This window comes from Spodoptera frugiperda, chromosome 18 (assembly GCF_023101765.2).
Source record: "Spodoptera frugiperda isolate SF20-4 chromosome 18, AGI-APGP_CSIRO_Sfru_2.0, whole genome shotgun sequence".
Classification (NCBI taxonomy): Eukaryota; Metazoa; Arthropoda; class Insecta; order Lepidoptera; family Noctuidae; genus Spodoptera; species Spodoptera frugiperda.
In genome coordinates, this window is record NC_064229.1 from 2,498,793 (window position 1) to 2,520,151 (window position 21,359).

Below are 21,359 nucleotides of genomic sequence, written 5' to 3' on the forward strand. Positions count from 1 at the left end.
ATTATTAGTTAAACCCCTACCATTCCTCAGTAGCTACATTTACCAAAAATCTACCTTATCATCTTTGAAATAGAGTTGAATGTTTCATACCTATACTTCTCCTCCAAGTGTCCCTTGCATAGAAGTACGAGGCCGACCTTGAAGCTTAGAACCCGGATCTGCCCGGTCCGCTGGCTGTCATACACGTTGAGCAACCAATTGATGGACAGGTCCAAGCAAAGCGGCACGTTCACTAGACTTGGATTCTCCGCTGCAATCACCTGATGGTAGGAGAAAGAGTTATCATAAATTCAACTATGTACAACAACAAATGTATTAAATGATATACAGTGTAGTAACTTGGATCTTACCTCGTACAAAGAAGTGAGAACAGTGATCATGTCAGGGATGTCAATCAGACGATCATTCTGAGCGCGCAGGCCGTGCGAGTCAAACGCTTCCAATGCTGCTGGTAGTTGGAGCATGTGCACTGGAATACAAGACATTCAAATTAATGATTGATTAAAGAAGAACTTAAAACATATTTTAAAGCCATTGTGAAAATAATCTGTATTGCGTTATTGTAATTTATTTGAATTAATGAGCAGAAAGATGACTAAGTATAACAGTTTTGAATCCAAGGAGGTAACCTTCTTTCTGATTTCTATGAGAGACCTATCGGCTTAGGTGACAATTAGAAAGAGCTAAATGCAGACCTAAAAGGAGATCTTCATGGCTAAACCAAAGAATGCCTGAAGGAAAAGAAGCAGAAGACAAAAGAGAATATAGTATGTCCACGTACTGCAGAGTGCTTTCTGCACAGTCCTCAGTTTGAGCGCGGTCCTGTACGCGGAGAAGCGGACCTCGTTCAGGTCAGCTAGGGAGTTCATCAGCTCGATCATCTTCGGATGGTCCCAGTGAGTTGTTTCCAGTTCGTGGCTGAAAAAGCGAATGGAATTTTAGTACAGATAGTCGTAGCTAGTATAAGATAGTATAAATCATGAAAGGGTTATTAATAACTTCATTTCTCAATCAGTTTCGCGTGACATATAACTAATACAATTTACTTAGAGATAGATGAGCATAATGCCAAAAGGATTTTGACGAATTTACTTGGAAAACAAACAACGCTTTGTGTGACATTTATATCCAACTCATGATCTCATACTAAGTTATCACTCGCTTTACGCTTCTAATCTTATTACAACATTGGAAGTATAGTTAGGTAGATTAGAGCTAAACACAGGTTCACCGACCTATGCTCTGCAATGGATATCTTCTGGTTGATATGAATATAGTAGGTACTTACTTGATGTAGTAGGGTACATTGGCAGGAGTGACGGCTCTCTCCCAGGGTATCTCCACGGAGCCAGCGAGGAAGCCCTGCGCTGCGCCCGCGCCGCCATCTCTCGCAACACCAGCTAGTTGGCGCACGCGCTCCTCACCGCCGGAGACCAGGCCAGATACCCTAAAATTATGAGTGATAGTCTAAATTAGATATGTTTTAGTAGTAGACACCTCATCTTTACCCTTAAAAAAATATCAGTGAGAGGATTTGAAAAAGGTAGCATTTTCATTTGTCTCCGATTGCAATTCGTGGGTTAAGAACTAGAGTAGCGTAAGGGCAAAATGACAACTTCTCAGGAGAGCCGAAAAACAATTCAAATTTACCTACCGTCAACTTGTAGGTATTTTATTGCAAAATCTATAGTATCTGTATATCTGTTTTTTACTTAAAATAAAGCTTTATTTATTGGCTGATATAATACTGTAAATTCATGGTCAATAAAAAAACGGTTTCATTTAAAAATATATATTTTTCTAAAACTGGTTGACATACATCATAATAACGGACTGCATTACTTTAATTATTTAGTGCAATAGTAGCGTAACCCACCCTTACGTTTTTTTGGCACGGAAAAAAATTACAAGGCTACAAAATCAAACTTTCTGCGTTAATAACGTATGACAAGATAAGCCATTTGAGCGATTACATTGGAGGCATAATTCGGTGTGCTATTCGCTCGTAAGTCGAGTTACAATCGTTGTACTCATAACTTTCTTGACAAAATAATGTCAAGATTATCGTAAGTAGAAATACTTCCTTTTAGCAATAAACAAACTTATTTTCTTTTTATGCGTTATTGATTGTACTAAGCAATCTACACACTACATCGTTCCAGTTTTTCGGCACATACAAATATGGGGATTGAAAAAGCGAATAGTGAAAAAAAATTTTTTTTGAGTTTTTGCCCTTACGCTACTCTAGTTCTTAACCCACGAATTACTACAACTAACTGCCGATTTCAATAACTGATCTCAATCAAAAATCATAAGATTATGATTGTCAAAAATTAAGATCGGTCCAAAGATTTTGGATGAAGTTCAAGGAGAAAGCTTGAAGTTTTCGCATACCTACCTATTTAGAAGCTAAACGTGAACAAAAGTCTTACACTTGTAATATTGGCCCATGTAGGCAGAAATGTATCATTTTAAAATCAATTTAAAATAACCTGTCATGTAATATACGTAACAAATTAAAAGTCCATTATAGGAGCATTACACTGTGTAGGTACCACATCATTAGTACCTAAGTAGACATAAGAATGTAGGTTGGCAGGCGAGTCCTTATAATGAATATAAACTACAGATTGACTTTCAACGAGCGTGCTAATGTTTAACATTCCGCACATATTAATATTTACGGAGTCGCTGTAGCTGTCTGTTCGTGACTTATCTAACTGTTCAATGGACACTGATCACGTATTGATTTATATCTATTGCAACACTATCGAGATCAATGCAATTGACTGGTGATAATATTTTGAAACTAGGAATGAATTGAACCTTTGTACGCTTTGACGTTCAAAAGTGCCTTCCTGGTCTATTTGAAATAAATGATTTTGACTTTGACTTGACTTTGACTTTGTATAGGTTCATAAAATACTGACACGTGCGATTGGTAAATAAGGAGTTAAGGATAGTTTTATATTGTTGAATTTTAATTATTCATTTAATGTAAAAACTGATGCATAAAGACAATCCGCTTCTAATACTTAATCTTCGTTCAGGTAAAACCAACCAATCATCACTACACGTAAATTTCAAGAAGAACAAATTAATGTTTCAAAAGATCTTTACCTGGTATTCAAATCATCCAATCTTGCAAGTAGATGATCAGGCAGTTGTATCTTGTCTCGCGCTAGCTGCTGAGCTTGTGCGTGCAGCTCGTCAGCCAGTCTCCTGAGCGGAGGCAGCTGTGCGCGTGCGCGGGAGACCGCGTCGAGCTGCGCGCGCGCATCCCTTGCGTCACCAGGACCGCGCCATGAGGAGCGTGCAGCTTCTGCGGCTTGTACGCGACCCGCGAGCTCGTCGAGGGAGGTCGTGAATGTTCGGACACGCTGGAAAGGAGAAAGAGAATTTCTTTAATTAAAATACAAAAGGACTGTTTTTGCTTTACTGCAAAAATCATGGTATTTAGATCACATTACATACAAAAGTTATACAATTAAGCAGCAGGAGGTCAGGTATTTTAGTAAAAATAGTTATAATTTAGCGTTCTATTTATTTAAGTCTATGAAACAATCAAGAGCAACTCAATATCTCCTAGTCGTAATTGAAACCTAATAAAACCTTTGGCTTGAAAAATGTTGTAACTAAACCCGCATTTTTTCACTACACCTCAACAAAGAGAGCATCTTTATCTTAGCGCCGGCTACGAACCGGTCACCGGCAGTGACCTTGGTGGCAGCCTTGCGACCAGTCTAGAGTTACTGTAGTAACCGCAACTTCCTAACATTACAACTCACTGGGCTATAAAAGTGAAAAACATGTTTTTTAAGACATCTGAGTACCGTGAGGGATATTTTATAGGTGCTAAGGTAGATTGTAGGAGCTAGGGGTTCTATGTTTTTGATACATTGATGTCATAAAATAGGCATAGGTATTAAGTCACTGTGTGTACTGGAAATACAAACTTGTCCCTAAAAGTGGGGAATAAAAGGAAAGATGGTGATGATTTACTTAATATCTCATTGTGTTCATCATACTAAGTCTTACATTTTAACCATATCTGAGAAACAGTGAATTTAAAGTGATGAGATGTGACAAAAATTAGATCTTTCACGACAATTACGACAAATTTTTCTATAAGACAGGCTTGAATTTAAAATACTTTTCTTTCCATCCAAAAATAACTTGATGCAACAAACAAAAGCTTTATGTCTTAGCAACAAACCGTTTAACTAGTTAGTTGAGTTATTGGTGGCTGGTGACAGACGGACAGACAATGATAATTAAAGTAATGGAATGATTGCACTCAGGGTTTTACGATCCAGATGTTTGTTTTAGTTTGAACTTTTAAAGGTTCATCATTCAATGAAGACTGGCTGTCTTGGGGTGGATTCTTGGTAAGATAAGAAAATAATATTTTTTGAAATCCTCATAGACATGTTCAGAATCTGTTTGTGAAAGCTGGACAACAATAAAGTCCGAAAAAATCAATCATTTCGACAAATTCTTAGTTTGTTTTATAAAAATAAATCCTAACCAACGGTTTTGTAACTAAACATAAATCCAATTCACATAAAATACCTACTATAGGTACATTCCCTTTAAACGAATACATACCTATACAATAAGTACCATACCATACTACCTTCATATCATAAATTGTTATCAAAAACTATCGCCCATCAACTACAAGGGCAGGAGGGTAAAAATAGCACAACTCAAGTACATGGCTCCCTAGTCCATCGTGTGCATTTTACGAGATTTCCCCCGGATAACCGGGTATAACCGGGTATAACCGGGTAGGTACTGCGGTATCAGACATTTTGCCCGGCCCGAGATGGCGAGCCGCGATTGTAACCCGCATTTAACCGACTAGCAACTAGGGGTGTATTGTGTTATTATCTTTCGCACTGAATTTGAAATGTTAGCTTAGGATTTAAGGTTGAAATAATTCAGTGTTCTTAGGTCTTTGTTCGTGTAGATAACGTTAATGTGTATATTTTTCTTTTAGCTTTTAGCTTTTAGAGAAAAGTATCTAACTTTAAGGATCCTTTTTATTTATGCCAATTATGACATAGTTATACTGTCTGACGACCCCACAGCTCCGCCCTATACTTAAATTATTATTAAGAAGAATTTAATAATACTTAAAACTCTTCAATTAGAATCAATCATCAATTTCTGGAAAGTTTATCGATTTCAAATAGTAACTAGTCGAAAATATTGGTATCTCAACGTCACGCCTTTTATCTCCGAAGGGGTAGGCAGAGTCAGAGGTGTACATTACGGCACGTAATACCGCTATACAATGTACACCCATTTTTCACTATGTGTGTTATAAGTCCCATGCAATAGGAGGTGAGACTGATTCGAAAATATAGGCTGAAACACTTTTTGACTTTAAACACAAGTATTTCTGTACCCGGAACGCAAGATCTCCACAATTTGGTCTCCAGCGTCCATAGAGGCCAGTTACAGATAGTGAGGCGGATAGCACATGGGCCATGGTTTGTTTTATGTCATCCCTTATCTCGAGAACTTCGCAAAAAATGTCACCGCGTAACATTTTACGAGACTCAATCACAGGTTTTTTTTTCTTTTGTTTGTAGAACGAAAAAGAAATACCTTACATCTGGATGATCTGAAGAAGAATATATTTAACATGAGAGCGTTTTATAGCTGTTTCTGGGTGCTATGTCGTTATAAACTATCATTATTTTATTGCATCCAACTTTATGCTCTCTTATTTCCGATTATATCGATAATTTCGTGAAACCTTGTCTTAATGTCCCTTACGCTGATCATAAAAGTACCATGTCAACATGGATTTTCATACACCCAGTATTTTTAACTGTGCTTTGTCTCGTAGTCATCCATCGACTCAATAACGGAAGAGGGAAGAGTTTTACGTGCATTGGATGATATAATGGAAGCCATTGATACAACTTAAGCTTATGGCTCATGGCACGCATTAACAGCACGGCCACTGCGGTTTTTTGGTTTGGAAACAATACAAAAATGCTGACGTTATGAAATAATATCATATGATATAAAGATTTAATGTTCAAAATTTAATAATAAGATGATATAGCTATTTTTAAGAGGGAAAATCATCCAATAACTTCCCGCGCCATAAGCGAGGCCAGAGGGAGTGTCAAACTCTTACTGACTAAAAATCACCCCGTTCCTACTCCTGCTTTTCGAGCCGGAGTCCCGCTAATCCGTTGGGCAGTCCGCAGCTCCGGAAAATAATATAGCTAGGTTATAGCGGTGCCGTTACTGTATGTGATGACTATAATATAGGTACTAATTGTCTTATAACATTTTCTATTTAAATCTATCAATCCTTACATAGTGCACAATGAGTGTAACATTACCATAATAAAGTGCACGCAATCAGCTATCGCGACTGTCGACTCCGGCGCACGTGTTACGGAGTTACAACACCGCACAATGGGTGCGCCGGCGCAAGGAGTAATGCGTTCTACAATCATTTATTATAAAGCTTTCGTGATTTCTGCTGATTTTGTGGTGATAAATGGTCTTAGATTGGCGAGGAAATGGCAAGTTTATGTTACATAGTTTTACGCAATTTGCACCAAAAATAGCTTGTTTGCCGAGTGTAAGAATTGGTTAAAAAGTTCGCTTTTAACAAATTTCACTCATCACAAAATACTAAGGCACACTTAGGTATCCATCCGGAGCTGCGGACTACCTAGCGGGTTTACTGGGGCTCCAGTTCGAAGGGCAAAAGTAGGAACGGGGTGGTTTTTAGTCAGTAAGAGCCTGACACTCCCTCTGACCTCGCCCAAGGTAGGAGAAGTCATTGGATGATTTTCCTCCCTTAAAAAGGCACGGTTATCCACTAATCGTAAAAATAAATACCAGAACTTATCTTCCAAGTCAATAAAATTACTAAACAAGATAAAAAAAAACTTGAACCAACTGCAGACTGCAGAGCTCATTCTTCAAAAGTATAACAGTTAATAAAAAGCAGAGACAGTAAAAGTGTGTTGCATACCGGAAGTTTTCGAGATGTAAACAAACAAACAGTTAAATAGAGCAGCAAGGTCACCGCACACTGAGTGATTCATGACGGCGCCCATGCGCGCGCGCAGTGTACGGCGCTCATTATCAGATGCAATGGGCCAATGAACCGCGTTTAGTTTTTATGGGGGATTTGTGTTTTAGATTGTTTGGAGTTTTTGTTCGTTTGTATTGATGTAATTATGTTTAAAATGGTTTTTAATGAAGTATCTTTTAATGGTGTCTGTAGGGGGAGAATGGAAGAAGACATTTTGGGCGGATCCCAATTGAATTGTAGATAAAAAAATATGAACCAAAAAAAAGTTAAATAAAAATTTGTTTTTACATTTTTTTTTTGAACATTTAAATGTGTATAAGCTTTTTAAGTCAGTCTATAATATAATAGACTCATAGATTGTAAAGCTCGTAAAGCCTTAACTTATAACTGTAACCCACATAAAAAGTCATAAACTTGCAATCACTAACACAATATGGGACACAGTTGGCTCTCTTAGTACTATTTTAATGGGAACATGTTCATAACATGCAACAGTAAGTCATAATTAAAACCTACAAGATTGGCCTGGAAATAGTTAGCCACTTACTGTTAGCTGAGCACTAAATGCAGTTAAAGTTGTGCCTATAAAAAGTTCCTATATCAATTGGCATTTAAAAGCTAGTCGAAAAGAGTCCACTAGGTCCTAGAAAAGTGTGTCCCCCTCAAAAAAAGTCAAAATCCAATTGGGTATTTCTTAGACTTTTCAATACAATAAAATTTTCAAAATTGACCACACTTCCATTCATAGATTTAATGATCTACATAATTTTCGATTTTCTTGAAATAAGGCTGCTTTTTGATGTAAATATCTTATGACGTTATAACGCACAAAATACATAGAAAATAGAGTTTTTGACGTTTCAAAAAACAAGTATTGTTTTTCTAGTAGGAAACTAGCCTATTTAAAAGCTGGTCGAAAGGCCTAGAAAGAACGAGTGAATGCCAAAAATCAACGTATGGAATTTGACACTGACATTCGATAAATTATGTCAAGACCATACATTGACTTTTCTATTCATTCATTCTTTCTTTTGTCTAGCATTTCAATCAAATGTCATTTCTCTAGAAGGAGGTAGAGATTGAATGTACATTTTTTAGTATTGCATCATCATAATATTGTTTTTCTCACAGATCCAAGAAAACAATGATTGTTTTCATAGCATTTATGTTTTAATTTACTTTATTAAAATAATTTTTCACACACTAATATCAATTAACGCTTTTCAATGCAGGGTCTGCCCATGTCTCTCGACATTTTATTTTTATTTTTACTTTTGATGGGTCGACGTTTGGCCGCTATCTCGCCTGATAGTAAGTGATGATGCGGCCTACGTTTGCCCATAAGCAACCTATTTACTCGGACTTTGAAGATACCAAGGTTATACAGGAAACACAGACTCCGGCAAAGAATTCCACTCATTAGCAGTTCGCATAAGGAAGCTTGATAATATGGGATTAACTTGTTGAACTTCAAATGTTGTTTTATAAGGTATTTTCCCAGGTTTGCGACACAAAACACAATTGAGTTTCTTTGTTGTTAAGAAACAACATTTAATGTTTATTATTGTGTCGTTTCTTAATCAAATCTATATTCATTTTATACACAATGACAGTTACTTTTTTCATGACGTCCATAATAAACTTAAACTCCTCTCCACCAAAGAGTAAACTTAAACGTAGGTAATAACTAAAAACACTTAAAATCTCTAATTAATGAAAAATATAGTTTTCATTACACTCATATTAACTATGACATGAATACAAGTTGTATATGTTTGTATACTATATGTATACTACAAGTGATTGAGGTTATTGCGTCCCGATAACGTTTATCTACCAGTTAACACTTCCGTGTCGCACTGCTGGGTTAGATTTGTTATAAATAGACCAGGTTTACTATGTAGCCAACATAGTTACCAGGTGATACGCCTGTAGGTCAATGATTACTGATAAACAAATAGGTACTAGGTAAATATTTTTATGGTGGTTTAATGTAATGTTAGTGGGCTAATTTCAATAGTGACAGTTAAGTATTTAAGGGTTTTTGTTCAATATTTCTGTCAGACATTTTGTTAATTTCGAGTTATTGTGTTTTTTCATGGAATTGGAATTAGATTATCGTTTATTACATTCAGATTTGGATCAAACAAGAAGTAGGAAAGTAGGAAGGAGGTCGTGAACATTAAGATAAGATAATCAATACAAGAAAATCAGGTAAAATAATAACGTCTAAAAATAAAAGAGTTTTTAGAACAGTTGCAAAAGCAGCAAAAACAAGTTTCCTACAAACTATTTCACAGCTAGCGTTGACTTGCGCGTACGCACCTGACCTTACGAAGGACATACGCGTCGTCCTTCACGCTATAACTGTTTACAAAGTGGTATCAGCAGAAAAACAAGTTGTAACGTGTCCAGCCGTTATGTGTACATTTATGGCGAAGTGGATGAAACCAAAACTGTATGGTAATGAGGGATTAACCTGAATTCGTTGCATGGTATGTGTAGTATGTCGTACTGGGGTTTCTGTTGAGTCTTTAAGGCAGAGTAAGTTAAGTCTTTAAGTGTGGGAAAGCCATGCTTCAGCACGAAAGGGCCGACTCGACCGGAGAGAAACGCTTGCGTTGTGTTTTGTTGTATTAGTGAGGTTACTGGAGGCCCAATTACCCCCTTCCCAATCTTCCCAATCCCTGATTCCCCAAAAACCTTTAAATTCCTAACCATTTTTAAAATTAAAATCATTTATTTCAATTACACTAAAAAGCATGTTCATCGTTATTCGGAAAGATAGATTTGACCACGCCTGTTTTTGTTATTTTAAACCCAACTTTTGATTTTAATACTAGAACTGAAAACACAATTACACCTAAATACTCTTCCCTAGCAAGTACATAGGTAATACATAACCATCACCTCAGAACTCTCACTTAACTAGATAATACTCCATAAATACATATCAACCAATATTTCCTGTATCATTTCCTAGACACAGCAATTTATATTTCCTGCCTAGGAACTAAATCCAGGTACAAATCACAGAATGTACCTTTTATGTACTTAAGTCTAGGTGGTTGTTAATAAGAGAAACATATCACGACAGGGAATCGAACTCGCGCCAACTGGTTGACTCACTAATTGGCATACGGCCAGTTTTCACTACCACTAGTGTTGGGCTCTTTACTACAGAATAATACACATTTATAATAAAACTCTATAAAACAAGATTTTTTTTAATTGTTACCCCAGCACTAGGATTTTCGTTTGTGACGTGGATGCGTTTACAAACAGACAAGTTCACATATACATCACACCTAGACCCGGAACAACAATTAATGCATTGGATTAACAATGGATCACACAAGTTGTTCCGTGCGGGAATCGAACCCACGACACATTCCATGGCAGCAAGTTACCCAGCCACTACGCCAACCGTACAGTCAAATTATGAGTTTTTATGGCATTTAAGGTCATGCAAACTAGAGATATACACAAAATTTCAGCTCAATTAAGTTGAAGATATCTGCTTCAAAATTTAGTTGCAAGATTCCACTTCACACACACACATACATACATTGCAAGTAAAAAAAAAGAAGTGTAATGGAGCGTCTGTTGACAGTTTTATGTAGATATATTCATTACAGTGACTAATACTGTTTGTTCAATGTTCATGTGCTAATGTAATTACTTGCGAATGTTTATATGCCTTCAAAGTATGTTTATTAGCAGAAACTTTTATTTTATATCTAATTATTTTATAATGAGACTTTTACACCTCTTTTTATGGAATGTGAAGTACTACTTTTTAATGGTAATTGCCTATTTATGTCTATTTTAATACAGTTTTAATGGGAAACTAAGTAGAACATTACAATCTGTCAGATATAAGTAAGAAAGTAGTGTGTAACCATTGTTGAGAAAGAAAGAGACACTTTATAGAAAATATGAGGCATGAAAGAGAGAGAGAGAGTGTAATGTGTAAATACACATTATTTTCTTATACATACATAATTTGTATGTACTATAGATACATATACACAGGCATATAGATAAACATATGATGCATCAATCCTTTTTAGTACGAAATCGATTCAAAATCGATTTATTGTCACCATTTGTGTAGTGTCAATTAAATCGAGTATCGCATCACTATTGCAAGAGTGGGTGTTACTATGAGTGGGTAGGAAACATGCAGGTCTTGTGCTAGTACTAGACACTTAGGACTATTGTCGAGGGGGTCGGCAGGAATCATGGTGATAGCTTTCATTGGAATTGATAGTAAATTGGTATTGGTGTTGAAGATGGAGGTCTGAATTTTATTGGTGAAATAATATGTAAAAGTTTATTGTATTATTCTTTATATTCTGGTTTATTACGTGTGGCGATGGCAGAGTAGAATACATTTGTAACTAGACACCACTCCTAGTCTTCCAGCGGGTATGAGTAACCCCCTTTAAATTGCATTACCAACTGGCCTGCCAATTACTATGGCAAACCCATATTTTGTAGTGGATACCCATCCTATAGTCTAGCAGTGGACTCTGATTAAATTCATAAATATCGTTCTCTATGTTTTGATAAACAATAAATTCCATAGTTTATGTTCTATGAACTCCGGAGCTATTCATAGTCTGGGAGCTACAGTAAATAGTGTTTACTTCTAGTTCGCTTTTGTCCAGTGAAACGGAATTCCAACACTATATTTTTCACATTTTCCAACAATACCCAGACAAAATGCAATATTGTTCATCTCGTGGTAATTCCACGTTCCTCCCCGACCGGCCAAAGATCCCGGTTTCATTACGGAGAGAAATCCGGGTATCGGCCGTTACCCGGTTTTATATCGGCGGTGGCAGACGTGCACGGTTTATGACGTCACAACAGGAGGGATTGCTCTCGTAATATTAGATAAATAATGGATCGGAATTGGAGGATTCTCGTGGTGAAGAGCGATTGTGATAGATTGCTACTTTTTGTGTGTTTTATGCAGAAATTGATAAATATACGAGGATGCGCGTATGCCAGACGGCAGAATGTGGCCAAGGTCGCACAATGCCTACATTAAACGTTCACCTCTGCTGAAAGACAAACAGGTTTGAATCCTTTCCCACATTTGCATCCCTTTCACACACAAACACCGACCAAATCTACCTTTTTCACAGCGTCCTGATGAAGCCCTAAGAACTATTAACCAAAGCCGACGATTTGAGGTCAAAATATAAAAAGAGACCATAAAATGTACCGTCAGAACAAAAGTGACTCACTCCCACCATATGTCGTGAATGGAAGCCACCGGCCACCAAGCACAATATAAAACACAACTTTATTACACAAAGCTTAAAGTCTAAATTCATACGATACGATAATAATAGGAATCCTTATAGGGCACAATTTTCTTAGAAATTCCGTGCTAAAAATAGACTTAAGAGCATTCGTTTTTTGTTTAAAAGTGAGCTCTATTTTTAGGTTGTTTGAGTTTTGTTTAGGATGAAAGGTTGGGTAGGACAAATAGTATGTTTTTTTATAATGCAAGTTAGAAAAGGTTTTCTGGTGCTTTTGTTTAGGACATTGTTCTTGCTTAAATAGTGATTATGGTCTGCTCTATTATGTTGTGCACGACTGAGGTAGTAAGCTTTAATAAAATGTAGTTTTAAGTTACTTTTCGTGGTGGCCCGGAGGTTTAACACGTTTGCTTCTCATGCATGAGGATGCGGGTTCAAGAGCTACCAACGGCAAGCACCAATTTGATTTTTGACTAATTATAAGTTTGAAATCGCTAACCCGCATTGAGCAAGCGTGGTGATTAATGCATTAGTCAGCACTGATACTACTACACTGATAGGCTGTTGATATTATTTTTCATTACTCTATAACGAAAAACTTCAAGACCTACGAATAGACAGACAACTAAACCTAGGTTTCAGATTTCAGTGCCTATAAATGAGTCACTACAATCTCATAAACAATTTAATAGCTCTTAACTTAATGACTTAATAAATTCTTGTCTAAACGCACGAAACAAAACTACTTGAAATATTATCCTTCACGTAAATGGCATTATGTCCCATAAACACGAATATCTCACAGTTTACGAGCAAGGATAGACAGACACACAACACGACATTTTTGAAAGGACCTTACATGGCAACACTGCGGATTAAAATCATTGTAGTGTGGCAACACTGGGCTGTTATGTAACCGTTTCTTTAAATAAAGGACCAGAGAAATTTGTGTCAAGTGGAATTGTAAATAATGTTCCTTTTGCATCTCTGATACAAGTATATTGGCGAGTGTATTCGTTTTCATTTTACATGAAAATATAATCCAAATACTAAAAAAAGAAAAATGATACTTTGGCCACTTTTTTTGAGGCGGAATATCAACTTCTCCCGCCTTGGGCGAGACGATAGAGTATCACACTCTTACTGACTAAAAACCAGCCCGTTCCTACTCCTGGCCTTCGAGTCGGTGGTGGTGGTCATTTGCCTACGCTCACAAAAATATAGCAATTATCTTTTATTTTTTTCATATTGATTTAATTTTCTTTACAAAATAATGTGATCAATAAAACTGTACTGTTAGTTGTTTAGGATCATTCATTAGGATTTTATAACCCAACTTAGAATAGGAGGAAGGATTCTAAAACAGTATTGTTATTGGACATTTACGGCTGGACGAGAAACAGCTGATGCGCCGGGTTTTAGCCAAACGTATTATTTTACATAGTTTATTATAAACAGTTTGGAGTTAGTCTAGAACTATGTAGCAGTATTAATACAGTGTTTTCGTGTGTTTTGATTATTTTAGTACTGAGTACATATTATTATAATGCATTGTTAATTTTCATGAAAATGATTTACTGCCGTACTAAGATAATCCAGTCCTTAGCAGTTGTTTTCGGAACAAAATCGTTACTAAGGAATAGTTTTAGTAATCGTTAAATGACTCTCAAGGACGGCAGTTAGTGTTTACTTTGCATTTTGAAGCAAAAAATACTTTTTTAAATATGCACATAGCTTGTTCAGTCCGCTATTCTGGATTATTACATTGCAAACGGCTTACTCTTTTAACAAGGACTTAATAACAAAACGAGTGCAAAGACAGATAAAGACATATTTATCTGCCAACCCCATTTTCTTAGCACATACCAATGCGAGCAGTCACAGGTAGAAACTAGTGATACGTATTAAAGTCGACACAGAATAGTTTGCAAGTGGTCCCGACTGTCGATTGCATACTACGATTGCTGTCATCCCCCTAGGCAAGGGTGGAGCGCACTGTTCACTAACTGACGGTTTAGTTAAACCGCCGTTAAGATTTCACATTAACTTGACAGTCTATGGGCGTCCTCTAGACATTGGTTTTGCCATAATTTCTAAGTTTAAGTAAACAAGGAAGCTTTATCAGTGAAGGATGTTGTCCAGTTTTTTTTAAATATCTCATACCCATTGATAGTGGGTAGTGTACTCTGCCGTTATCAAGACAGGACTATAATATGATTAAATTAAAGCGGTTTTTACTAGCAAAAGATCCTGAACTTTTAAAATACCAAAATTCATGATTAAACATTTATAAATCGGTTTAAATAACACCATTTTGATGCATTTATTTGCCCAGCTGGAGATATTAATATAAACTAAATGCCATTTTATTAATGTATTTTTTTATAAAGTCTAACAGATATCCAGTGTCAATAATAGCAACATTAAATAAATAACATTAAGTATGTATGTGTCTAATAAATTTTATAATCCATTTGACCTGTGACTGATTCATCAAAAAACTAATAATCTAATTTAATGTTAACTGAGAGAGCAAACCATTTATGATCGATGTTGGTAGAAGTCATAGAAAATAAACTCTATATTTATCTACAGATACGAAAATTACAGAAGCAAAACGGATGAATAATCAGAAGGTAACATTATGTACAGTTAAACGGGAGATTAATAGAGCGGTGCAGGCAGCTGCTCGTCGGCTAATCTGAAACCTGCGCGAGCCAGTCATCCCTGCCAGTTTATCTGCAATCTACTGATAACTTTACTCCGTAGACTTGGACAAGTTGCACACCTATTTATATATATAGCTACATAAGTACGTACATATGTATGTATGTTCTGTTGGAGTATGTATTAAGATATCGTTTCTAAGGAATAGTTTAAAGTAATCATTGAATTTTTATGGTATAAATCGGTAAACGAGCAGACGGATCACCTGATGGTAAACAATCGCCGTCGCACAAGGACACTTGAAACACCAGAGGCGTTACAGTTATTATTTTTCAGTGATTCCATTGTGTGAATGCAATTAATCTATCTATAAATGAAACAGCGAAACTAATTCTATTATATGTGATAAAGTAAAATAAATATCGGAATGCGAATATTCAGAACAGTTACAAGTGAACTAGAAAAGTGTCATAATTAGGTATGTTTGGAATGCGACCAAAGTAACCTATATTCTATGAAACTAGACTAATAATAACGGTTTAAAATGTTGCCTTTTTGTATAAATAATATGCCATTTTGTGCACAAAAACAAAAATACCTAAAAACAATAAAATCCATTCAAAACGACCTGTTTGTCGACTTTCATTCATCCTTGTCAAATATAAACGTGACACTAATCTCAATAGGTAATAATATACCTAATTGATATTATAATAATATGCTAAATACGACCTGACCTCTGCTTATACCAGTTTCTCAACACAAATGAGATGTCCCATACCTGTAACAAAACAAAAAAAGAAATTAATTAATGAACAAAGTTTAGGATTTAATCCTCTAAACGTAGATTAAGAGACCTTAACTGCGATTAATATGAACGTACTTATAATGTACTAATGTAGGATTTTGTAATATGTTTTGTTCGTTATAATGAGGGCTGCTTTTGTATAAAGAGTTCATTATTTCGTCTCTTTTTGAATGAGTTGTAGCTATGGTTATTAACAAGATCTTCAAGCTAACGGCTAAATAGAGGAGAAACGGCGTATTGACGACACCTCATCACACTAAATATGAAAGTTTGTTTGTTTGTCCGTGAATCACGCTGAAACTAATGAACGGATTTTGATGAAATTTGGTATACAGACAGGGTATAAGCTGATTTGGGTGTTAAGATTAGCTGACTGTTTATCCCACGAAACTAGTTAGCAGAAGCTAGTTTCAAATATGTAGGTACCGTTCAGACGTATGACTCAGTGATGATATTGATAGAATTCAGAAATAGATAAGGAATTTTGTTCGACTCTGTATACAAATCTAAAAATAAAAGTTAAAGAAACCACTGACCACTTTAAATTCTAAGCCAAATCCAGACCAAAATACTTCAACCACAAATGATTTATTAACTTAACAGTAACTCAGTAACCGGCTAGACGCTTCACAATTCACAATATTCATTCACAAAAAGCGTCTAATGTATTAAAATAACAGAACGCCATACAAACAATAGACCTTACATTTTTAAATCGCCATTCATAGAACTGACAGCCAAAAACCGCCATTTGCATTTCACGCGAAGACTTAATAAAATATAACAAAGCTTTTGATTACCATTTTGTATATTTATGCTCACACATCAAGGTATACCTAACCAGTTTATCATGATCTTGCTTTGTAAGACCTTTCCGAACATTCAGCGGTCAGATTAAACTGGTTATGTATAGGTTGATGTGTAATCGTCTAGGTACATCAATGGTCTATGTCTACCATTGACCAATATGTTAATTAAGTGGCAGTCATTAATTCAAAACACGTTCGATTCCATGAGAACCAGAATATTAGAGTCACTAATACTAGGTACGTAATATTTCTGAGATTTGATGACATTGACGTTTGTAATACTAATGTTAAAATGTCAAAAAAAGTTTCTTAGTTTTGAACATTTTCGTTCTTGAGGTACCTAAGTTTTTAAACTGACACTAGGAATATCATTAGAACTTAACAGTGCTGAAATATCGAAAACTCACAAAAACTAATAAACATGATAAATATCTCGTTTTAAGTTCTAATGATATTTTCGTTCTCGATTTTAAAAATAGTAGGTAGGTACTACATCATTCCATCACTTGCATACTAAAAGATATGAAGGGAATGTTCAATTTTCTTCATGATGAAAATATCTAGATAAGATGGAATAGTGCAACGTCTTTTCCCCACATTTTCCTTTAGGTATTAGATGTCATATCATCTTAAAAGGTAATTTTTCTTTCACACTTTTTTCCACATTTTTTCTCTCAGTCAATATCAGTTGGTATTATGAAATATGTAGTTTATCAAACCTCTTTAAGTATAACGATTATAATTGACTATAGTTACATGTCAACAGCAATTTCTTTTAACTTATATCAATCATCGTCACTACAAGTTTACTTACCTAATATATAACATAACAGTAATATTACTAATGTGGGAGTACGGAACAGTTAATAAATAACAGTTCAGAAAACCGTTAATTAATCATTACCTCTAATTAACAGGTTTAAGTAACGTAATATCCACATTTTTAAACAAAAAAAAAACAACAAGCATTTCAACCTAATTTCTAAAGAAAAATATTTTTCGTCTGTCATCATAAAAAAAAAACTTAAAAAAGAAGACGCCTCTCTATTTGTCAGTGTCGACGTACGCGCAGGAAACGTCAAATTTGAATTTCGAATGTGAGAACAATGCGTTAGGATCGTCGCGTGCGCATGAGTCAGCCGGGCCGGGAATGTTTTGACATTTCACTTATTTTCGTATTGTCACAGATGTGATGTCATCCGCAGATTGTCGCATTGTGTGAATGTATGACGAGGTATGATGTATCATGTGTGGCATGAATCTTAAATCTTGTAGAACAATGTTGTTGTTCTTTGAAATCATATTATTTTTATTTATACGATTATATATAGGTAGGAAGTGGTTGGTGATATATTAAAGAAGGGCCAAATTAAAAGTACCTTTAACCGACAAGCATGTATAAAAAGACTGATAACTGTTGATGAAGCGAAAGAGGTTTGTAAGAATCGTAGCAATTGGCGGTTCCATTGTCTCAGGCGTGAGGTTATGTATGTTGTATGTAGGAAGTTATAATTTTATTTTAAAATATTGTCAAAGATTTTGATACATTTACTGGAAATATTGTCCGTGGATTTTACTGACCTATGTATGATAAGTTAGTTAAACTAAATTTAAATCTAAAATATAGTAATCAATGAAAAGAAAGCTTCCACCGTTGCGTTGATCAAATTGACATTAAACTATGATGCAAGAAATAAACTCAAGTTGAATCGAGCGTTAGTTTATGACAGTTGCATCAAGGACATTAATATCAATAATGCAACAACAGACTGTACAAGTTGTATGGGTTGTAAATACATCAGTTGAACTGATCAAGTGCGGTTGCGGTCAACGCGTCATCGTCAGCTGTTCCTTTATGATCATTTAGTTCTTTATTAATTAGGGACTGATTTAATTAATTAAAGTTATATGACTCACTGTGGCACTCAGCGACGTTAAATAATTACTTAAACTATTCCTTAGTAACGATTTTGTATCGAAAACAATTGCTAAGGACTGGGTAAAGTAGCCAATAAATGACTGAGTAAGGCGGTAAGTCTTTAGAAGTAGTTTAGATGCAATTGATATTTTAATCATAGTTTTGTAGGTATATAAAAATGTGTTTGAGCGAACTTTAAAATAAAGGTAAGTACTTTTGAAACACTGTAAGAAGGAGTTTGATTCTCCAGTCTAATGAAACAAAATGTCATAATATTAGCACAGACTTTAGATTTGCTAATCAGTGTATGGTTGCAGAATCTCTGCTTCTGCCTATCTCAGAAATACCTTCAATCGTTTATAATCCCTTCCTTTAATCGCCCCATTTAATTTCGAGACACAATACAAGCCCACTGCCCTTTCCAAATCCACACGCGAGACTGCGATTAAAAAAGTAAAACCCCGGATCGTGCATCAAAGGAAAACATCGCGTGCAAGGATGCCTTTTGTGTCTCACTGATATTCCAGCCAATCACAGTCCAGCTGTGAACCGTTCCAAATTCATTTTAAATACCTGACGGCGATTACTGGTTGATATAGAGACTTTTAAAATTTAAAATTGGAAGTGATATTAAAATGGAATGGGTTTATTTTTAAAATAGAGTGTACATATTTTCGTACCGTTAAAATTTTTAGTTTTAATATTGAAATTAAATGAAATAAAAAAAAAAAGGTGAAATGAATGAAAAATGTCTTATTGTAACAGACGAAATGAAGTGGTTCGTTGCGAAGAGCTGGAGATAGGGCTAAGGAAGCTAGGAGAGACGATGAACAAAATAAATAAACTGTAAATAAAATATTTTCCTTTAGCAATTTAATGAATTTAAACCTGCTGTGTAGTGTTACGAAATGCGTTTAACAAGAAGCCATTAAAAAGTTCCGTAGTTATATCAGGTCACACGGATAATATCTTGTGTTCTCACTTAAACACCGTTGCAACTCAATTAACAAACCTTTCGTAACGATATCTTTATTAAAAACGATAATTACACAATAACGATAAATAACAAAGGTAACTGTCAACGATTTCATTAAAAAAAAAAGATTTTTAATTTTAGTAGTTTGGTTGCAAGTGAAATCCTTAATGGTATTGGGTATTTTAATTATTATTTTATTTTAAATAATCTCATGAGCTTTTCAAGGAGAGAAGAAAGAATTGAACTACATGTTGATGTTATTTATTTATATAATCTTTAATGTACAACATACAATTAAATAGTGGTACATAAAACGAACTTAATACCATATGGCATTCTCTACCAGTCAATCTTAGGGTTTAGTTTAATTATATCTATTAATTATCTTAGTCGTAAATACTTTATTCACCCTGAGACAGTTCTAACTAATTACTAGATCAATGGGGCAGAAAAACCTACTGAAATTTACCTTTTAATCTGTTTTTTGGATAGGACAATTTCACCTCAATATTTTTGTCACAAAATGTCAATGAAGGTTTAAATAAAGAGAAAAGTTTTTAATTTTCTCGAAACTCTTAATAATCAGAAGCTAATCAGCTTACAGGATTACTGACAAAATGCTCATTATCAACTGTAACAGCGCTGTCAAAGTATTTAATCTCACTGTCAATCCGATACTGAGAATTTTGAAAATTAAACGAATTAATTCCCCCTCTAAATTATGTTCATTTTAGCAAAAAGAAACAACTACGTTAAATTAAAAACATAACATTGTCACTATCTTTACTAAAGTAGCAAGCATACATCAAAATCAAACATCGCCTACCGACGCCCAGCAAATACGTGAACCAATAATATTTAGACAAGGAATCGAACTCCGGACTAAGCTTAGCAAACATTAAATTGAGATAAAACTAAGTAAATAAACGGTTGTACACTACCACACACGATGTAAAAATAAATTGCAGAAGTACCACTTTGATTTTGTTTTACGAATTTTTAATGTCTTGAATTGAAACGAACCTATTGTGATAAATCGGGCAGAAAAAAATTATTAACTCTGTTATTTCCACAAAGTATTGCTGATTATGACAATATCTAAAAAAAAACGACGTCAGAATCCGAAGAAATACGATTCAATTTATTAATGATAGTAAAAATTAAACCCAAAAAACCACAATCGTAGTAAATAAATAAAATTCCTAACATTTACAAACTAACCTTCTACACCACAACTGTACAGTGACTAAACCGACAGACAGATCTCGTTATGTATGCATAATTTTGGTGTGAATGACCTCTATACACTTGCAGAACGAAATTCACGAGCTGACGCTCTATAGAGTGACCATACGAACATACATTTGTGGTCCAACGACCATGTGTCGGTCAGGGTTACCTGAGGTAGGTAGGTTAAGGATTCAATGACCATAAGAGGATATAACTGTTAATTTTATTGCTTTTAAATTGAATTGAGTGAGGTCTATGAGTCTTATATGCTATGAGGATAGTGATTTGCTATACGTTGACGATTCAAAAGTACCTATTTAATGTTTAATTGGAATTAATGATTTGAATTTGATTTTGATACATGGAGCGAATGAATGTGTGATAAGAAAATATGACGTTTCATGTAAACTTGTAATAAATAACTCGCATATATACTAGACCGCAGAAGAAACACAAATAAAATTTAAAAAAGCCACAGTAATAGTAGAAAAATAAAATCCGTTTAATTCTTTGAAAACCAAAATCTGACTAAATTAAATTAATATCGATATTATTCGCTCAAAACAAAGCTACCGTACCTGCACTGCACCTCACAGCACG

General features: G+C 35.0%; 1 protein-coding gene across 1 annotated transcript in view; it reads right to left on the bottom strand.

Moving 5' to 3' along the window:
• LOC118277991 (dystrophin, isoforms A/C/F/G/H) overlaps positions 1-21,359 on the bottom strand; it is a 438,713-nt gene that overhangs the window by 6,237 nt on the left and 411,117 nt on the right. The window contains 5 exon segments of the mRNA XM_050700084.1: positions 91-260; positions 351-469; positions 782-918; positions 1,289-1,447; positions 3,121-3,380. Of these exon segments, the coding sequence (XP_050556041.1) occupies positions 91-260; positions 351-469; positions 782-918; positions 1,289-1,447; positions 3,121-3,380 (845 nt within the window).